Genomic DNA, 20,232 nt, shown 5'->3' on the forward strand with positions numbered 1-20,232 from the left:
CAGACCCATGTAGCAATCATGTGGCCCCAGTGACAGGGACCCACGGGGAAACCAGTGCAGGAAAGGGTTTATTCAGTTGGCACCGGGCGCAACCGACACGGGGCTGGGGGCGAGCAGGGGGCACCAGCTGTGCCAGGGCGGGCTAGTTGCGCCGGCAGCGCCCACCTGCGCCCAGGGAGAAGCCATGGCGGCAGTGGCAGTGGAAGGAGCCGTGGCTGTTGTGGCAGATATGGTCGCAGGGGCCAGGCTGTGCCTGGCACTCATCTATGTCTGGAAAAGAAGGGGAGAGGGTCAGAGCTGTGCCAAGGGTATGGGGCTCATCTGGCATGGGCAAGGCAGGGGATGGAGGGGGCATGGTGGGGGGGGCCAGCTCTGGGACTGGCTGAAGCTGGGACACGAGGGCATCTCCAATGCTTGCAGTCACGCAGCTGTGGTCCTGCCACCACTTGTCCCCAAGGCTGCTGGGTGGCAGATGCCTCCTCACTCCATCAACTCCTGCACAGCCACAGTCTGTCCATCCTGTCCCCCGTGTTTTGGGTTGGCCGGGACCAGGGCTGTGAGCATAACGGGGCACCCCAGGAAAGAGCATCCCTGCTCCCAGGGGAGCACGGCTGCACCGGGCAGCGGCAGGTGGGTGGGCACCGTGGGCTGCCGGCCCCGCTGCCTGCAGGTACTCACCCAGGCACTGGCTGGCAGCGGGATCAAGGGGGCGGAAGCCCGGGCGGCAGTGGCAGGCGTGTGCCCCAGGGGTGTTGGTGCAGAGCTGGCTGCAGTTGTGCAAGCCCTGAGCACACTCGTCGATGTCTGGTAGTGGGGAAGAGAGCGGCACGGTGTTACAGCAGGCGGGGGGGGAAGGCAGCTCAGCCCCGTTGTTGCGGCGTGGGCAGGGCTGCCTGCTGCACCCCAGCCCCTCCAGTGCTGCACACCTGGCTGTGCTCCCAGGGCTGGGCAGGGGCAGAGCTGCCCAGGGCCACCATGCACCCTCCAGCTAGCTCCTGGCCTGGGGGCAGGGAGAGCTGGGGGTGCACCCCCCCCCCCCCAAGCCCCCTCCCTGTGCAGCCCCAGGGCAGGGTAGGCAGAAGCATGGGCACAGCTCTGCCCCCCACAGCTCAGCAGGCCGGGCTAATAGACAGGATATAGTTTATTGGGGGGGGGGGGGGGTGTCTCTAGGAGAGGGGGTGGAAGACTGAGCTGGGTCCGACTCCAAACAGTGGGGTCAATACGTTAAAAAACAGACCAGGAGGGTCCTTCCCCCGCAGGGCCGGGGGGACCCGCCTCTGCCGGGGCTGGGGAGGGGGGTCCCCGTCACCGAGGAGGGGGCAGGCAAAGCACACACGTCGCAGGCCAAACCAGCAGGCACATGGTACGGTATCGAGGCGACGGAGCAAGTGACCGCCCGGGAGGCGCCGGTGTGGCAGAAGCAGCACTGGGGCAGGAGGTGCCGGTGAACGGGTGCTGCCCTGGGACTGCTTTCCCAGACATGGCTCCATGCCAGTCCCACCACAGGCCACCCCAGCAGGGCACAGCCGGCGCTTCCAGGGCGGTTCGACATGGAGAGAAAGAGAGAGAGAAAAAGAGACAGGCAGAGGCCAGCCGGTCCTTCTGCCAAGGCTGCTCTGGCGTGTTACGGGCAGGGGTTAAAGTGCATAGAGGCAAAGGCAGAGTCCGAGGACTAGAGGGAGAAGGGCACTCTGGGGTGGCCCGGACCAGCTCCCGGCGGAGGGGTATCCCCCAAAAAAGGCCACTTGAGCTGCACAGAGAAGGAGAGAAGGAGCAAGAGAGAAAAAGAGAGAGAAAGAGAGAAGGGGGGTCAGTGGCGGCTCAGCGGGAGGTGCAGGACGAACAGATACAGAGCCAGAGGGTGGAGGTGGCTGGGCAGCCACCTGGCAGGTTGCAGGATGCGGCCAGGCCTTTGGCAAGGGTGCAACCGCATCCCAGGGCGGTGCTTTGGGGCTGCTGCCCACGGGCTTGGCCAGGCTGCGGTGGCATGGGGTCAGGGCGTCCCAGCCATCACTCACCCACACAAGCCGTGCCGTCCTCATTGGGCTCGAAGCCCCGGCTGCAGCGCTTGTTGCTGCGGCAGCGGTACCCGCCATAGGTGTTGATGCAGACGGGCTTGTCCCGAGGGCAGATGAAGGGGAACTCGATGCACTCATCCGTGTCTGCAAGCAGAGGGGCCTTGGTGTGAGATGGCTGGGCCGGGAGCTTGGGGCAGCTGGCCATGGCCTCTCCGGTTCCCCCTGCACATGCTGGATGACTCCCCCAGAGCTAGCCACGCACAAGCCATGCCTCTGCCCAGGAGGCTCACGGCATGGCCCAGGCCACCCTGCCACATCCCTGCTGCCCCTCCATTGCTTGTGGCTCTGGCACAATGCCCGCCACATGCCACCCATGCCTCCTGCCCCCGGCAGAGCGCTCTCCTCCCTCCCCGTGACACCACAGCCCCCCTCTAGAGCCATGCTGCGGCTCCTATTCCCAGGCCATGTGCCGGGCAGGCAGCTGTACCCCTTATTGAGCCATGCGGCCGCCCTGCCTGCATGCCCAGCTGCCTCCCCGGCGGCCACCTCCCTGTAGCAGGGTGCTGCCCTCGTGCCCCCCGCGGGGCCGTGCTGCAGCATCCCGGGTGCAGGCATGCCTCTGCCCCCAGCAGCCACTCACCTACACAGCGTCCGTTCTCGTGCTGGGAGAATCCCTGCCCGCACTGCATTTGGGGAGAAGCGGAGACAGCTGGGATGGGGAGGAATCAGCCCTGGGCAGCCACCGAGCCAGCAGAGCCCAGCCCCTCATTCCTGCCCCCCAAAAGGCTCCTGCCCTGCACCCACACCTGGCCCTCACCTCCAGCAGGGCAGGCAGGAGCGGCTCCTCCAGGTCCAGGGGGTAAGGGACCTCCAGGACAGAGTTGGTCTCACTGCTGGCCACAGCTCGTGCCACAACGCGGCCATCCGGCCAGGTAACCTCCAGGCTGCTGGCTTCGTCATGCCCTGCAGGCGGGCAGCCCGTCAGAGGGGGGGTCTCCGGGATGGGCAGGGGCTGAAAGGAGGCCAGGGGGGTGGTAGGGATGGAGGGGCAAAGCCTCCCCTTGCTCCCTGAGCTGCGCCCCAGGTGCCTGTGTTGACAGCCCGTGCACAGGTATGTAGCCTGAGGGGTGCACATCGGGACGATGGGATGGGGCAGGGAACATCCCTGCAGGCTTGGCTGCCAGCTGTGCTGAGCCAGGGGAGGGTTAACAGGCAGAGAAAGCCCTGGTGCCCGGGCAAAGCAGCAGGCAGCGGGTTGGGAAGGGGGCAGCTGCCCCTTGCAGCAGGGCTGCGGTGGCTGGGCACCCTGCCTGCAGCCTCCCCTGGAGCCCACCATGCCCAGGGTAATGGGTATGGGTAACTACCATGCTGCAGGGCACCGGGACAGCAGAGGTGGCTCCTGCCCAGGGGTGTGCCCCTTGTCCCCCCAGCTCACCCAGTCCAAAATGCGCCACAGGCTCCATCTCACAGAGGTATCCCGATCCGCCATCGATGATGCGCAGGTGGGCCCCGCTGTGTCGAGTGAACAGCACCACTTTGGCCCCCCGCGCAAAGGCCCCGAAGCGGGTGCGGGGGATGACGCGCAGCCAGTTGTTGCTGGTGCCCTGCAAGGGAGGAGGGAGCAGGGAGACTGAGCGAGGAGAGGTGGAAGGGATGGGGACAACACAAGGACCCCCTGCTTGACTCACCTGGGTGCCCTTGAAGATGGATATCGGCTGTGCCATGGACTCGCCATGGGACAGGATGAGGTCCAGCATCCCATCACCATCAAAATCCGTCACTGCACCCCCTGCAAGGACAGGATCATGTCATGCCCTACATCTGCCAGCACTACACCCTGCTGCCAATGTGGGCTCCCACAGGCAGCAGCAGCACTCTTGGCAGTGCAGGGGCAATAGGGATGATGGGGTGACCCCAGTGCAGGAATAAGGGTCCCTGTATGGGTGGCACCCTGCAATCAGGTGGGTCAGCTCTCTGGGGGCTGTGGGACACAGGAGGCTGCCTGGCCCCTTCCCAAATGCAGAGGTTGGCTTTGAACAGTGGGCACCCAGGAAGGACCCCCCCCAGGAGTAAAGCCCTGTAAAAGAACCGGAGGTGGCACTGTTAGCTGGGTATGGGTGGAGGGAGAAAGCTTGGGGCCACTCCTGGGTGATGAGGGGCTTCAGGACGCTGGTGGGGAGCAGGCAGGTGACTCAGCCAGGCATGCAGCATCCCCAGGCATAGAGGGTGCCAGGCAGTTCTGTGGCACACCCCCTGCATGGGCCCCCACTGCCAGGGCCAGGGGACCCACCCGTGCCCCGTCCCTCGGGCTCCAGTGCATCCCCCGGATTCAGCTCTTCCACGATGGGGTCAGAGTGCTCCCTGCGGACGAGCCTGCCGAGCACAGACAAGGTGTTAGTACCAGCTCCTGCAGTCCCCAGCACCTTCCTAGGAAGTGCCTGTCCTCTCCCGCAGCAGCATGGTAGAGAGACGGCAGCCCTGATGGCTATGCAGGGTGAATGGGGCACAGGACTGGCCCCTGCCTGTTAGGGCCTCACGTCCCCACTCCATGCAGGGCTGACAGGGATGGCGTGAGAGCCTGGCTCTTGTGGGTCTGAACCGCGGAGCAGCAATGCCATCTCCAAACACCGCTGCGTCCCTCTGGGACCAGAGACCACCCCCAGGGACTCCCTGCTATGCCACTGCCCTCCATCCACCCATGGGTGCCAACACCAGGTGGACAACCAGCTCCCACCGCCCTACACACCAGGCGAGGAGGTGCCACATAGCACTAATGAGGAATTGACCCCCACAATTAACAGGAGCCACGAACAAGCTTGAATGCAGCTGCTAATTAGCAGTGCCAGGGACCCCTGGGGCTGCTGCAGGCATGATTGCAGTGGCTGGTAATGACACCGGGAAGGGCTCAGTCATGCTGCCTTTTATTAGCTGAGCCTAAGCAGTGGCATTGCTGGAGAGGAGCCCCTTGAGCCTGGCTGTGCCGCGTGGGCTGCTTGACCCCCCCAGAGCCGGGTGAAGGCTGCCCCGGCCCCCGGGGCTCCTACTGGAAGAGGCGGTTGGCAGAGGAGCCGCGGTAGGCGATGTTGTTGAAGAAAACCTCCAGCTCCTGGTCGTTGTCGAAGTCGGCTGCGATGACAGTGCGGACGGGGGACGGCATGGAGAACTTGGGGGTGGCGATGTCCTGGGGGGGGATGGGCACGGGGTGACAATGGGCATGGTGAGCGGGACGCCAGGTCCTGCTTTGGTGCTTCGGGTCCCCTCCTTGCTGGGAATTGGGGCTCAAAGCCAAATCAGGGTGAAGGCGGTCCCCCCACCCCCCCAGCCAAAGAGGCTCAGTAGCAAAGCCAGCAGTGGGGGGGGTCCCAGCCCTCACCCGGAATCGGACACGGCCAGGGGCCCCGCTTTGCAGGTAGAGGCGGTGCGGCCCATTCCAGTTGCCGTAGACAATGTCCACCCGGCCATCACGGTTGAAGTCAGCCAGCGCCACGCCGCGTCCATGCTGGTAGGGGTCATCCAGTCCTGGGGAGCCACAAGGGGACGGGGGGAGACGGGACCCCCTCCCTGCCTCTGTCTCCCCGGGACGCCTCCCAGGATGTGCCTCGTGGTCCCCAGGCAGGTCGTCCCCACACAGGGCTGCATCCCTGCACCGATGGATGCCCTGGTGCACCTCGGCCACCCCCGGTGGTCAGAGGGGCTCTGGGTCCCCGGGGCTGTCTCTCTACCCTGCACGCAGCCAGCCCATGCAGGTGGGGGCAGGCAGAGCCAGCCCTGCCCTGAGGACCCCGACGCCTGGGTGCTCCCCCTGGCTCCCCCTACTCACCCACAGCAGCTGCCACGTCCCGGTACGTCCCGTCCCCCCAGTTGTGGAACAGGAAATTGGGGCTGTTCTCGTTACCGCAGAATATGTCGGAGGCGCTGTCGCTCAGGATGGGGCCCACGGCCACCCCACGACCCCCTGGGGACAGCAGCCCGGGGGTGAGGGGACAGCTGGCACCCTGCCCTAGTGGAGTTCTTGCCCCCCCATGCCCCCTCCGTACTGCCCACCCAGTGCTCCCAGGACAACCTCCTTGCCCACCTCCTGCCTTCAATCCCTCTCATCAGGAGGTAATTGGGCCTGGCAGCCGCTTGTGTCACTCCCAACCCTAATCACTGCCATCGCCATGGTGACAACACTCCTAATTAGTGACAATTTACTGCTGGGGAGACAGGGCTCGACAGCAGTACCCACGCTGGTGGGGCAGGATGGGGCGCAGGCTGGCACGCTCCCCACTGCCCTGTTCGTGTACCCACATCCCCACGCCACACTGCCCGCCCTGCAGATGCTGTGGAGGGATCAGCCCAGGTGATGGTGGGCACGGGGGTCCTGCCAGGTGGGCATCCCGTGGCCCTGGTCCCTTCCACGGGCCGTGGGGCTGCCACTAGATGGGGCAGTCAGGCAGGCTAACGCGTGGCACAGGCCACCGACTGCACTGCCCTGCCTGCCATGGGGTCCCACGTTCGCCGTGCCCAGCGGTGCCGCGTCCCCTCCACGGGGCCACAGCAGCTGGGTACCTGTGTACTTGCTGACACCAGCCTGGGCAGCCACGTCCACCAGCACCACGATGCCGCGGGCAGGGTCACTGGCAGCCACATCCATCTCGATCAGGGCGTGGGGGCCCACGTTGCCGCTGGCGTAGTTGGCGATGTAGATGGAGTACCTGCCGGAGCCCTGCGGCCGGCGGCACCTCCTCAGCACCCACCCGCCCAAAATCCATCTCCATGGGGACCTCAGGATCCCTGCCGTGGGGCTGGATGCTCTCGTGGCTCCGTGGGACCAGGCACCGCTACCACATGCTGAGCAAGAGCTCTGCAAAGCCCACGGTGAAAAGCACCCCGGGAGTGGGGACATGCCCCATTGTCTCAGGAGCTCTGTGGTCCCCAGGCTCATGGTGCCGGCATGGGGCACCCTGCCCCCGCAGCACCCCCAGTGTGCCAGGTCCCCCCCATCCCCACCACTGCCCTTGTCCTGTGCAGCAGCTGGACCCTGATTTAGTGATAATCATTTGGAAACAAACCGCTGGAGGAGGAGGAAGAAGAAAGAGCAGGTGACAGGAACATAAATCACCTCGACAGGCACGTTTATCAGCTGGCGGCAACCGTGTGGACAGGCGCCTGCAGTCCCCACGGCTGGGGGGGCTGCCAGCCCTGACAGTCCCAGGCTGCTTGGGGACACCCCCGGCCCCAGTGTGGGGTGGGATGGGACTGGTGCCCATGCAAGGGGAGAGGTCCCCCGGAGCCCTGCAGGGGAGGGCTGGAGGGGCACAGGGGGTGGGAAGGGAGTGGAGATGCCCCCTGCCCGCCGTGCCCTGCCTGCTCACCGTCCGGTCCACACAGGCGACGGAGCGCCCGGCGAAGCGGCTGGCTACGTCCCGGTTCACCTCGTCGCTCAGGATGTCCTCCCAGCGCCCGTTGCGGAGCTTGAAGAGCTTGTCCGTGTAGGTGGCCATGCCTGGGGGGGGCACGGGTCAGGGAGCTGCAGCATCCCGCCTCCTCCTGAGGAGGGTGCCCTGTGCCAAGGGGAGGCTGTGGAAGAGGTACCCTTTTCCCAGAGCATCCCAAACCTCTGCTCTGTCCCCCACAGCCCCCAACAGTGCCATGGGGCCAGGCTGCTGCTGCAAGAGCTCCCATGACCCTTAAGGGCCGCCAGGAGACATGCAGAAGAATCAACTCATTAAGGTAAAATGTGTCCCAATGGGGCGCAGCCCTGTAGATCATCCCCAGGAAGGTAAAAAAAAAAAAAAAAAAAAAAATCGATTCTGTGCCAGGCATAGGCAGTGAGCTGCACTGCCTGTGACAGCGCCAATGGCAGCGCCTGATTTAGGGACAGGTGTGCCAGCGGCCACCGCCAGCCCGGGTAATTAGGAGCGTCAGGAAGACGGATCCACTGCCTGGAGGTCAGGGCTATGGGACAGGGACATGGGGCAGAGCTGGGCTGGAGCACTGACCCAGGGAGCTCTGGGGATGCCCGGTGCCGGGTTGGGGCATGCAGGTCTCCTCCCCACGACAGACGTCCCAGGAGCTGGGACAGCACCGGCAGGGCAGGATTAGACCTGGCTTGGTCCAGTGGGCACACGGGAGCCACAGCACGGAGGGGCACAGCTGCTGCAGGGCACAGCTGGGATCTGCAGCACAGGGTCCCTGTGGCAGGGCAGCCCCGGGGGTGGTGGGGAAACCTGCTGTCCCGCTTGGGGTGCTGCTGGAAGGGCGGTGGGCAGCTGGAAGTGCTGAATCGGCGGATGGCTGGACTCAGCATCCCGCCCGTGCTGCCATCAATCAATGGAGCCACTCAACTGAGAAATTAACTCCAGCCCGCACACATCCCTCACGCACCAAAGGTCACGGGCGGCCGTGCTGGGAGCTCCCCCCCTGCCCGGGGCCTGGGGCACAGCCGCCAGCGGGGCTCACCAGAGAAGGCGTTGTTGGTGTTGAGGAAGTAGATCTCCTCACGGCCGTCCCCATCAATGTCGCAAGCTGTCACGCCGATGGCGTTGCCCTGCCGGTCCCGCAGCGCATAGTATGGGGAGTCCCGCTCATCCTCCGCCACGTTCACCAGCCGCCCCCGTGCCTTATCATACTTGAGCACCAGGTTGGGGCCGTTGTACCTGTGGGTGCGAGCAGGGGTGATGGCTCCCCGAGGCCTGGGGACAGGACGAAAGGCCCCAGCCCATCCCTGGGGGGACACTGGGTGTGACACCAGGTTTTCCCCATGATGGGCACAGCAGAGACCTGCATGGTCCATGGAGGCCAAGGACCCCGGGCTGCCCTCAGCACCCAAATGTGGGGCCGGCTCCTGGCTGCCGATGGGGAGGGCTCAGCCTGGACGCGTTCCAGCACGTGTCAGGCACCCCATGTCTACCTGGCCTGGGTACCCCAGGGCAATGCCAAGGCAGGGGCTGGGTGGCCAGCAGGCAGGATGGGGCGCAGGTCCCTGCTTGCAGCCCTTTCCCAGGGCAGGGAAACAGCCACGCAAGGCAAATCCTCTCAGCACGCTGCACCCCACAGCCTCCCCGCCCGCTCCTGCCCGGGGCACCAGTAAACAAGTTATACAACGGGCACCACGGCTGCTTACAAAACCACGGCTGGCTGCTTGGCTCAGCCCAGCTGGAAGCAGTGTCCTGGGCCACTCAGGGGGTCCCCTGTGCTGCCCGTGGTTTGTTGCCCCAGGGTGATGCTCACAGCAGTGGCAGGGCTGGACTCTGCCTACCACCGCAGTGCCCTGGCTCCTGCAGCCACCGTGTCCCCCCACCTCAGATGGGCTCTTTTGGGGGTGAGGGGTCCCCTCCAAGTGAGCACACCTGTGTGTGCAAGGCTCCCTCAGGGGTGAACATGGTGGTGTGTGCACAGACATGCTGCACCAGCAGCTCACAGCCGTGCCAGCACACACACACAGAACCCGTGCCATGGTCCCCGCTGTCCCCGGCCAGGGCCAGACCTGCTGGCAGCAGCTGCTCCGTGTCCAGCCCCACTCAGGCACTGGCAGCACAGCGCACGGCTCCCTGCCTCCTGCCAGCCCTTCCAAGCCATCACTCCAATAAAGGGGCTATAAAAAACCTCCAGCCAATTAACCGAATCTCTGGAGAGCACTGAGTCCTGTCAGCGGAGCTGAGACGGCTTGGGGACACGCTGGCTCTGCACTGCGGGGTGGACCCCAGCCGCTGGGCAGCTGCCACTGCCCTGTAGAGGGGGGACCTGGCCCCACAGCCGGGATGGGGGCACCCACGTGGTCCCATGCAGGCGCCCAGCTGACATCAACACCCTATGTGGGTATACACACATACACATACGAGTGGGTGCATGCAGACCCCCATCCCACCACCCCCGTGCACAACCCCTCAGCCAGCCACATGCCCACGAAGGAGCAAGGAGCTTCTGGCCCTGCAGGGCCACCAGGTCCCGCTGTCACTGAGGCACTGGGTGCACCACTCACCCCGCCACCACGATCTCAAAGTCACCGTCGGCATCCAGGTCAGTGACGGCCACACCATAGTTGAGCTGCGTGGGGTTGCTGTCATAGTCAGGTGGGAGGAGGCGGTGGGTGACGGCTGCGAACATGGGCTCGCTGCGCTGGGAGCCCTCGCTGAGCCAGGCCAGGGACAGCAGGCACAGTGCCAGCATCCTGGGCACCTGGGAGAGACCTGCAGCCCATCAGCTCCAGGAGGAGACCCTGCTCCACGGTGCTCGAGCATCCCCACCACCCTTGCACAGGAGACACTCTCTTTCCACTCCTTGTCACCCACCCCAGCCTATGCCACCCCACCAGCCCCTTGATCCTTGGGGACTGCCACAGCTCCGCCATCCCCATGCACAGACCCTCCCGGGTGCAGCTCACCCTCAGGGCTTCCTTGGGACAAGACCGTACTCCAGTGAGCTGAGAGGCGGGACTGAGCAGGAGTGGGACCTTGGGAGCCCATCCCATGGGAGGGACTGGGGAGGCAGCAGGAGGGCTGTGGGGTGCTGACGAAGCTGGGCTCAGCCCCAGCTCACCCTGCCCCAAGGGGCCGCTGGCACCCAAGATCCTGGCAAGTCACGATGCCAATCGCTGCTCCCTTGGCAGGGCCAGAGGAAGCAGGCAGTTGGCAGGCTGAGGAGCTTTTCCCCTGTCCAGCTGGTCTTCCAGAGCTTGGGAAGGCCACAGAGAGAACATGGGGATACTCTGCCAGGTGACTTCTGTGTGCCTCAGTTTCCCCACCCTGCTGGCACTGTTCCTCCCAGGGTCTCTGCAGGGCGAGCTCCTCCCGGGCTGGCCAGGGAAGGTTTCTGCACAGGGATGCGGCCGCAGGAAGGAGATGCTGGGAGGAACAGGAGACTGGGAGGAGAGGCTCAATTAACCTGGACTGCGGAGGACAGTGTCTGCCAGCACTGCTGGCAAGGCTGCAGAGATTTTGGAGCTGGCTCTGACCTGGCTGTAGCACAGGTGATGAGCAAGGTGGCACTCAGGATGGCCAGCCCCCACCCCAGGTCAGGTAATCCCCTCCAGAGGGGAAGAGCCCAGCAGCAATCTGTGCATCCCTGGGCTGTGGGCATGAATCCATGTGCCAGCACCCCAGCTGGGAGCAAAACCAGCCTGTCCTGCTTTCGCAGACTAGAGGGATGGCTGGGACACCTGGCCACCAAGGTGGGGGACACCGCTCCATGTGACTGTGCCATCCTCCTGGGCAGGGCTACCCCCAAGCACTGGCAGGGGGACAGGGGTGAATGGCCCCGCTGCCAGCTGGTCCCCATGCCAGCGAGCAAAGGAAGCTGTGGCAGCTGCATGGTGCCACACTTGCCCGGTTTGGAGAGGGGAAGATGCTGGAGGCTTAGATCCTGGCAGACCCACTGGGCTGCAGGGAACAGGCTGCTGCCACCTACCCTGGGAATGGTCCCAAGGGTCTTTGGGGGGCCAGGATTCCCCCGCCACAACCAAATACCTTCCAGGCCCACCTGGCTGGGTGGGAAGGGGCTGTCCTCCAGCCACAGAGGAGGGAAGCCTTGAGCCCCACCACCCAGCACACCCGGAGCCCTGCATCCCACTGCACTGGTCCTGCTTCCCTTCCCCCTCCAATCCCAGCTGCGAGGGTGGATGTGTGTGTGTGTACCCAGCTCTACTCTGTGTGGCTCCCTTTCCCTCCCTGGCCTGACCCACATCCTCCCACAGACCCAGGCGCAGCCAGCCCCTCTCTGGCACCATGCTCTCCACCACCCAGCCAGATTTGGAGCACTGTGCCCATCACCCTGCCGTCCTGTCTGGAGTGGCTCTCCAGGGGCAGGAGCCTGGGTCTTTCCCTGATGCAGGTGCCCCATATAAGGCACATGTGATGGGAACAGGGTTTCATTGGGTTGCGCAGGGATGATGGGACAGATGGGACAGTCCCTGGGTGTCACTCTGCGGTGCTAGGCAGTGAGGGAGGGGGAGCCTTTGCCAAAGCCCCACGCTGGGCTCACTGAAGTAAGCATGGGGGAGAGCCATCCACATGTGGACGTACGGGTGCAGTGCTGCCACGTGAGCCCGCTGCTGATGCAGAGCGGTGCCCCCTCACCCCCAGCCACAGCTGGGTGATGGGTGGCTGTCCCCAGGCCACCGGCAGGGCTCTCCCTGCTCTGCCTCCCCTCCAGCTCCCCACAGCTTGGCCCATTCCCCAGGTACTCCCCTGCCCCAACCAGCTGCAGCCGAAATCCCTCCAAGCTGGATGGAGCCTTTCCAGGAGGAAACAATGCTCCTGATTGGAGACAAAAGGCTTTTCCCAGCAGATCGGGTGCTTGGTGCCATGGGGAAGGGATGCACGGCCCAGAGCCAGGCCATTTGGGAAGGGGGAGGGGAGGAGGCTCAAGCCCTTTGTGGCAGATGGGAAAGGCCTCATGGTTCCCAGCATGCTGCTGGTAGCACCGAGGCCCAGGCATGAAGCTCCACCTGAGGTTTGAGGCTATGGGGTCCTGCCTGTACCCAGGGCAGAGCTCAGCCTGTCTTGTCCCAGCAGAGCCACATCCCAGCTTGTGTTGTGGCATGTGGTGGCAAGGTCACCCCAGGAGCTGCGGTCATCCCATGGTGCCTGCTCAGCATGGCTAAGCCTGGTGACACGAAGCCAAGCTGCCAGGCAGGGGTAGAGGCAGCAGGAGGATGGGAGCAAGGCAGGGAGTGCCATGGGCACCCACATGGGGTGCAGCCAGGCAGTGCAGGGACAGGGTACTGGCTCCATGGCAGGGATGCAGCATGTAGGGCTCGTCTGTCCCCACGCATGACTGTGGCTGGCAATGCTCTGTGGGGACAGTGGGATAGGACTGGGAAGGGAGCCGTGGGGCGGGCAGGGGGTTGTGTCCCAGACTCCTCACCACAGGTGGGGAGATGCTGTCCCCAGGGCTCCTCACATACCCACATGCACATCCCCAGCCCTCAGCCCACATCATGGGGAGGGTGGGAGCTGGCTCTCTGTGCAGCCATCCCATCCCGCATGCCACCGTGACATTGCTGCCCACCACATCATGCACCCCAGTGATGTCATGCTCCAACACTGCAGCAACATCCCATCCCGGGCCGCAGCCACCTCCAGCAACCGCTACGACATTGTGCGGCAGGGGCCTCATCACACCCCAAAGGCACCCCAGAGCAGTGACAACATGGTGACATCACAGCACCCCATGATAACATGATGCATGTGCCCCAGTAACACCATATTCCCATTCCTGCCATTCCCAGGCTGCCACAGCTGTACCCGCCAGGGCAGAGGACAGGCAGGAGACGTCCCGCAGACCCAGCAGCCCCTCTTCCACAGGAGCTGAGCTGCCCAGGGATGCCAGCAGTGTCCCCTCCACAGCACCTCCGCCCCAAGCAGCCCAGCCCCTGCAGTGCCTCTGCTCCGGCCAAAGCCCATGAGCCCCAGTCCTGCTGCCCCGGCAGCTCGCTGCTGCCGTGGGCTCAGCACTGCTCCCTCCCACACCTCTCACAGACCCTGGCCTGTGCACGCATCCCATCACAGATGCTTCTGACAGGCCCAAAGCCCCCAGCTGCCAGCTGGCCTGTCCCTGTCCCCTCCCATGCAGGACTCCTCAGCGCCGGACCCAGCACGCTGGGGCTCAGCCAGCAGCAGCTAATGCAGTGTGGAGATGAGCAGTCACCTTAGCCTCCGAGCTCAGCCCAAAGGGACACCAGGTCCTTGGGGGGGCTCAGACCCACCAGCACACACAGCCAGCCCTTTCCCACGCAGGCAGATGCACTGCTGGACCCCTCTCCGCACAGCCCCTAGCCCCTCCACGGGCTCAGCCGCGACCAAGCACAAGTGCCCCTAGAAAGAGGAGCCGTCCCTCGCTTCTCACCACCCTGACGCCCCTGCCAGCGCTCCCCCAGTCCCAGCCCACACCCCCATCACCCGCTCCATCCTCCTGAGCCCGATCCCACCCCAGCCCAGCGTCCTTCCATCCCCGTCCCCATCCCCATCCTTCACCCCCCTTCCTCCCACCTTGCCCAGCCCGCATCCCCTCCACGCTGCGGTGCCAGGCTGCGTGCCCGCCGTCCCGCTCCACCCGCCACCAACTTCTCTCCGGGCCGGTGACCGTGCCGGAGTTGAAAGCCACCTCCTCCTCCCCGCCGGGAGTCCCCGGGAAACTTCACGGAGCAAACCAACCCGCCCACCCCCCCCCTACTCACGGGCCAAGGGGGGTGCGCGGCGCCCCCGCGGCGGCGGGAGCGCATCCCGCAGCGCTCGCCTCGCTGCGCCGCACCACCCGGCTCCGGCTCCAGCTTCGCCTCCGCCGCTCCCCGGCTTCCGACGGGGCCGGCCCGGCCGAGCGGCGCCTTATGTAGGGCCGGGCGGCGGCGGCAGCGCCAATGAGCGGGGTGAGGGGCGCCGCTGCCAATGGGGAGCGCGGAGGTGGGGCTGCGCCGCGCTGATTTACTGCCCCCATCGCGGCGGCAGCGCCGGCCGGCGTGCTGCGGGGGGGACCCGCCGGGCAGCATCGCCCCGGGCACCGGGCCCGGCGGGGCTGGAGGTCGCGGGGAGGGGGACGGGGGGCTTCCCGGGTAGCCGAAGCCGCGGCTGGAGGGGGAGGTGGCTGGCGGCAGCGGGGGGGCTCCCGGCTCGCAGGAGGGGAGCTGCGCTTCGGCGGTCGCCCCGTGGGTGCTGAGGGGTGGGTGGCGGTCGGGGTACGCCTGGGCACGGCTTCCCCCCCCCTGTAAGGGCAGCGGGGGCGAGCGGAGCCGGGGATCTGCCCCGGCCTGGGTGCAGCGGGGGTTTGCCCCGCAGAGCAGTGCAGCCGCGGGCGCCGGAGGGGGAAAGGGAGCGGCGCTGGGCAGCCCCCGTAGTGCAACGCCTGGCCGCACCCCGAGGGCTCAGCACCCTCCTTGTGCCATCACCCCGCGGGTCACCCACCTCCCTCTGCAGGGACCCCGGGAGTGGCTGTGCCCCGGCGGCCGGTCCAAACTTCGAGCAAGGCCCCATCTCAGGCCACGCAAGGCACTGACTTGCCCCAGATCTTGTAGCCAGTGGGTGCCTGAGGCAGGATGGCACTTAACCCGCAAGCCTGCCTTCCCTGACGTGTCTTTCTCCTGCGTGGCCGCTGCGGGGCTGGGCACAGAGCTCTCTGTGTGTCTCTGGATGCAGAAGGTGGCTGTGGCAGGGACTGGGACGGCACTGGCAGGGCACAAGGCTACCAGGTCACTCCAGTGGAGAGCATTTGCAGGTGCCCCAGCACAGAACCTGGGGCTGCGGCCACCCGGAGAGACAGCAGGAGACACCAGGAGAGACGTGCTGGGAGACAGCAGGAGCTGCAGGAGCCCACGCCGTTCGGGCTGCTTCAAGTGGCTAATCACCTGCCCTGCTAAAACCCTTATTTCTCATTCGAACGTGTCTGGCTACAGCTTCTGCCTGTTGCTCCCGGTTCTTCTCTCCCTGCTGGATTCAAGACCTCTCCAGTCACAGCAATTGTCTTCCATGAAGGTGCTTCCATGTGGCCATCAAGTACCCCTTGATTTCATTTTTGATGACCCCCTCTTGCCAGGTGCCTGGCTGAGCACTGGGCTTGCTGCGTGGCTGCCTGCTGCAGGGCCCCCACAGCCAGCATGACGGTGTCCAGGCATGGGGAACCCACTGCTGGGTACTGCTGTGGGGCAGGAACCACCCCTGCTCTCCACATTTGCCACGGGGAGGCCGGGTTGCTGAGCAAACCCACTGGGGCTGGGGGGGGGCCGGCATGACCATCACACATGTGGAATGCTGTGCTCACGTGTCCTCGTGTGCCCCAGAGCTGCAGGTGCACTCTGCCTGCCTGTGGCCCACAGCTTGGCTGCCTGGCTGCAGCCTTGCATGTGCATGTGCGCTCAGGGCAAGCACCCCCTCTGCTGAGTCGTTAGCTCATCCCAGATTTAGTAACCACCTGGGTAATTATTAGCACAAATTCTGCAAGCCGGCTCCCAACGCCTTCCCTGCGACTGGCAGGTACAGAACACAAATGCCGGCAGGAAGCCAGCTCGAGCATGCCGAGACTGCGAATGGTGCGAGGTACACCGGCTCCCCAGGGCCACAAACCTGGCGTGCCAGTGCACCGGGGCTCGGCCCCGGCCCTGAGCGTGTGCGTGCCCACCGGCAGATGCAGGCAGGCCTGCCAGCACACTGTGCACATGCACCTGTACAGGCGTGTGTGCGCATAGGTGTGCATGCATGACGTGCACAGCTAGACACAACAGCGTGGTGTGCACACATGCAACTCCACAGGTGCACACACCATGTCAGCAGGGATGTACTCACGCCATGACACCCCGTGGGTACACGCACGCTGCGTGCATGCAGGGCACACGTGCCGAGAGGGCCTTGCACGCTGCAGCCCCGAGGCCATGCTACTGCACCCAGCAGGGTGATTTTCCACTTGTGAGCCTGCAAGGTGCTGCCCAATACCCGCTGTTGGAGCCCCTCGATGCCCTTCCCATGGATGCTGCCACCGTGCCAGGCTGGGATGTTTCTCTGGGGGATGAGAGCAGCCAGCGAGCACCTTAGCATGACAACTGGTGTGGCTGTAAGTCCCAGCCCTGCGTGAGTCCCTCTGCCCTGTGCTGGCCCAGCTTGGCCCAGCCATCTCCATCCCACCCCTCTGCTTGCACCCACATGGGGGGCATGGTGGGGCAAGCACTCTGGGCTGGGACACGGGTCTCTGCAAGGAGCTGCGGAGGGGACCTCAGAGCATCAGTGAAATGAGCCGGGATGTATGCGGGGACGATCGCAGGGCGGTGAGGCAGGGCGCGGGCGCCGGGGTGCGGAGAGCCTGGCTCTGCGGCGCACCGGGGGATGCGCAGGGGATGGTGGTGGCGGCGGTGGGGACAATGCACAGGAAATTAGAGCGAGCGGCAGCCAGACACGCTGCGGGGGGAAGGGAGCTGCTGTGCTCCATGGAGGGCTGCACGCAGGCGGGAGGAGGCTCTTCTGCTGAGCTGGGGCCAGCATGAGCACCAGCCACCTCCTCGCACACCCGGGATACCCTTTTCCCATCCCCAGGGCAGAGGTGCCCCTGCTTTCCCTGGCCCTTGTTCCTCGGGTGCTTTGCCCATCCATGCCGACCCAGGTCCCTGGGAATGGGGAACCTCTTGCGGCCGGCAGCCCTGACACCCTGCGTCTCTGGGCCTGGTGGCTCATCTGCCACCCTGGGCTCTCCCTGGGGAGAAAGGAGCAGGGTGCTGGGGATCAGTCTGCCCGTTGCTTGCATTGCAATGATTGAAGGGGCGGCACGGGGCTGTTTGCTGGCAGTGCCGAGTGCTCTGGACAGCTGGGGTGAGCCTGTGGGGTGGCAGTGCAGAGTGAGCCCCGTGACCCTCGCAGGGACAGCACTGCTCTGGGAGCTGGAGGACCCTCAGCAGTTGGGAATTCACCCAGGACCGGCTGGATTCATGGAGCACCCAGCTCGTCCTGGGCAGCAAATTCCAGATGGTACAACACAAACTGGGTGCAGGTGAGCAGAGCGATGCTGATTCAAGGCACTAACCTCCAAGATACTTCACTGGGGCCATTGTTCCTCTTTCGAGAGCCTCTTGAAGGCCAAGACACCTGCACACAGCCTAGTGGTTACACAGCACACACACACTGTCAGCACACTCACGCACCTACATGCACGCGTGCAACACAGTCTGTGTGCAGACCCCCACCAGTACGCACTCTGTGCACACACACGCACACATGGTAGGTGAGCACCCAACATGCTGCCCAAACGTGTGTGCGGCCTGTGCACACACACATATCTGCACTCACACGCAGCCTGTGCACTGCCCACACATGCATGCAGTGATGTGCATGCACCCCAACATGCACCATGCCCTGCGCACTGTTGCTCGCTGCACCCACCAGCACAGCCAGGCGGGCCGTACCAGCCACCCTTGCTGCTTTTTGACACTAGAAGAGGGTATGTGCTGTCACCACAGCACGCTGCACGATCCCCCAGCTGCCAAGCTGACCCCAGCTTCTGCCTGGCACCGCTTCCTTCTCTGGAGGGGCTGTGCTGGGACCTCCCCTGCTCTGAGGGTCTAATTTCCACCCTAAATGTATTCATGGATAATTTATCCCCAGTCATTTCTGTGCTAACATTGTCTTTTAGCTGAAATAGCTCTTCTCCTCCTTGGCGTTCACCCCACGATGTATTTATAGTGAGCGCTCTGTTCCCCCGCAGCCTGCGCTGTGCTGGGCATGAGCCGCTGTGCTGGGCATGAGCCACTGTCCTCCCATCATGGGTCTCCCAGGCTCTGCCTCCCTTGGCAGCCCTGCGATGCCTCTGCTCATCTCCCAGGCTGGCTCCAGCACAGGCAGGTCCCCTGGGGCCCATGCAGGGATGCAAGCAAGTCCCCAGCCCTGCCAGAAATGCCTCTCCCGGTATGTCCCTAGGATTGCTTTTGACTCTCCCACGTGCGGTGCCTCACAGCAATGGACTCCCACACTCAGCCAGCTGTTGGCTCCATCCGTCTCCTCCCTGTCATCCCCTCCCTGTCACTGTCCCACAGCACCTGATCTCTTGCCTTGCCTGTGGACTCCTGCCAGCTCTGGTCCTGTACCCTGGGCCAGCCCGCTGTTCCTCAGTGCCTGGACACCTCCCGGCACCGGGGGCAATTTGTGCTGGGGCTGGCAGTGACCTGGGGACTGCCACTCATCCCAACGGCTCCCCATGAACTGCTGCCTCCCACCAGCCCTTCCGCAGTCCCCTCTTCCTGCCAGCAAGGTCCCTCTCAGGCACTTGCTGGGCACGGGAACCCCTGGAGAGGTGTTATCTTATCACGGAGGCCAGGTCAACCCTGAGGTGTGTTTTATCTTGTCTTCCAGTCCCCTTCATCGCAGGCTTACTGCACCCTTGGCAGCAGCCAGGTGCAAAGGCTGGGCCCCGGGCACTGCCCAGCCAGGGGGGCCCCAGGGGTGCCCAGCCCCTGCCCCGGGACCTCTGGCCCCACAGCTCACTCCCACCCCAGTCCCTGGTTCTGCACAGCCTCCATGGTCCCTGCACGGTCCCCAGCCACTCCTGTCACCGTGTGTAGTGCCCCTGGGTCCCTGCTTGGACTCTTCCTGTCGCCGGGACATCATTAGAAATGTTAATTATTAATTATCACTAAAAGCCCTTTTTGCTGCATTGCTGTTCTCTGCCTATCTCTCTGCCCCGTGCTGCCTGTAACCGGATCCGCCCGCGCTCGCCTCCCTCCTCGCAGTCCCCGTCCCTGCTTTCCCTTGCTACCTGCTGGGGCACAGGGTGGGGGAGTGAGGGCAGTCCCCCTTTCCCCTGCAGGACATGGCCCCATGGGACGAGCTAGACTTGTCCCCCCCTGGGATGCCAGAGCCATGGCTGGCATGGAGATGCACCAGTGCCAGCGCTCGGCCCGGGAACTGCCCTGCCCCATGCCAGGAGGGGGGACAGGAGGCCAAAGGAGGGACCTGGCCAGTGCTGCGATGGAGCCAGGGACCGTCAGCTCTTCTCAGCCAGGGACAATGGGGTCCCTCGTGAAAGGAGCACTGGGACAGGGCTCCCTGGCTGGGGGTCTCAGCAGGGTGAAGGCAGCAGGCTGTGCTCTACCCCACCCAGGAAGCAGCCCTGGCTGTGGAAGAGCAAACAGGCCACAGGGAAACCTGGGGTGCTGCCGGCAGCCGGCTGGGGCTGGCAGGACCCGTGGGGCCGGTACACGTGCAGCCAGCTGCTTCTGAGGAGCTGTGCGGCTACAGGGAGGCAGGGGGATGCCCAGCCTGCCCAGCTCAGCCTCCTCTGCCAGGGCTCCTGAAAGATTTATCAGCTCCAAGTGGATCCCGATGATGAATCAGTTCAAATCATGGTCTATCAAAAGCATCTGGGTTCCTTCCCACAGGGCAGCGGCTGTCACCCGACACGGTGGCACTGCCACGGCCAGGGCTGGGCGAGATCGGGAGCTGCTTCCAGTCACAGCATCCCTGAGTGCTGTCTGCCGGGCAGAAACCGCCTCCTGGCAGCATCTCTGCCTGCCGGAGCTGGCCAGGGCGACCTGGTACCTCCTAGGGACCACAGCAGGATGGGCCACGATGGAGTGGGCTGTGACAGGGTGCCAACGGGGGCTACCTCAAGTCAGGATAAAACTTGGATCCTCCCCAAGAGGTCTCTCCCGCTTGTTCCCCCTGTCTCCCGAAGGAGCCAGGCTATCTGGCTCCAGATAGGAGCCCAGCCCCGGGGCTGTCACTGGCCACCCCATGCTGCTGCACGGTCCTGCTGAGAGTGCTGG

General features: G+C 64.8%; 1 protein-coding gene across 3 annotated transcripts; it reads right to left on the bottom strand.

Moving 5' to 3' along the window:
* Positions 1-55: 55 nt before the first annotated feature.
* Positions 56-14,286, bottom strand: CRTAC1 (cartilage acidic protein 1). Of its 3 annotated transcripts, none has more exons than XM_030030475.2 (16): positions 14,179-14,286; positions 9,985-10,181; positions 8,463-8,659; positions 7,376-7,506; positions 6,570-6,726; positions 5,839-5,973; positions 5,392-5,537; positions 5,063-5,199; positions 4,309-4,391; positions 3,707-3,807; positions 3,454-3,622; positions 2,836-2,981; positions 2,659-2,701; positions 2,019-2,162; positions 679-804; positions 56-270 (listed from the first exon to the last, which is right to left on the bottom strand). In XM_030030475.2, the coding sequence occupies exons 1-16, from the start codon at positions 14,221-14,223 to the stop codon at positions 143-145; spliced, it is 2,085 nt and encodes a 694-aa protein (XP_029886335.1). In that variant the 5' UTR covers positions 14,224-14,286; the 3' UTR covers positions 56-142. The 3 variants fall into 3 exon arrangements, with proteins under 3 accessions (XP_029886335.1, XP_040983212.1, XP_029886336.1); XM_041127278.1 differs by having other exon boundaries at positions 9,985-10,192; XM_030030476.1 differs by lacking the exons at positions 56-270; positions 679-804 and adding an exon at positions 1,124-1,750.
* Between the last annotated feature and the right edge of the window lie 5,946 nt (positions 14,287-20,232).

Source organism: Aquila chrysaetos, chromosome 11 (assembly GCF_900496995.4).
Source record: "Aquila chrysaetos chrysaetos chromosome 11, bAquChr1.4, whole genome shotgun sequence".
NCBI lineage: Eukaryota > Metazoa > Chordata > Aves > Accipitriformes > Accipitridae > Aquila > Aquila chrysaetos.

Excerpts from the sequence above, each read along its gene's own strand:
- CRTAC1 (XM_030030475.2), bottom strand. The coding sequence starts at position 14,223 with ATGCGCTCCCGCCGCCGCGGGGGCGCCGCGCACCCCCCTTGGCCC. Across the intron at positions 6,727-7,375 it reads TCGCCTGTGTGGACCGGACG|GGCTCCGGCAGGTACTCCAT; the intron begins GTGAGCAGGCAG and ends CGCCGGCCGCAG. Across the intron at positions 5,538-5,838 it reads GGACGTGGCAGCTGCTGTGG|GACTGGATGACCCCTACCAG; the intron begins GTGAGTAGGGGG and ends GTGGCTCCCCAG.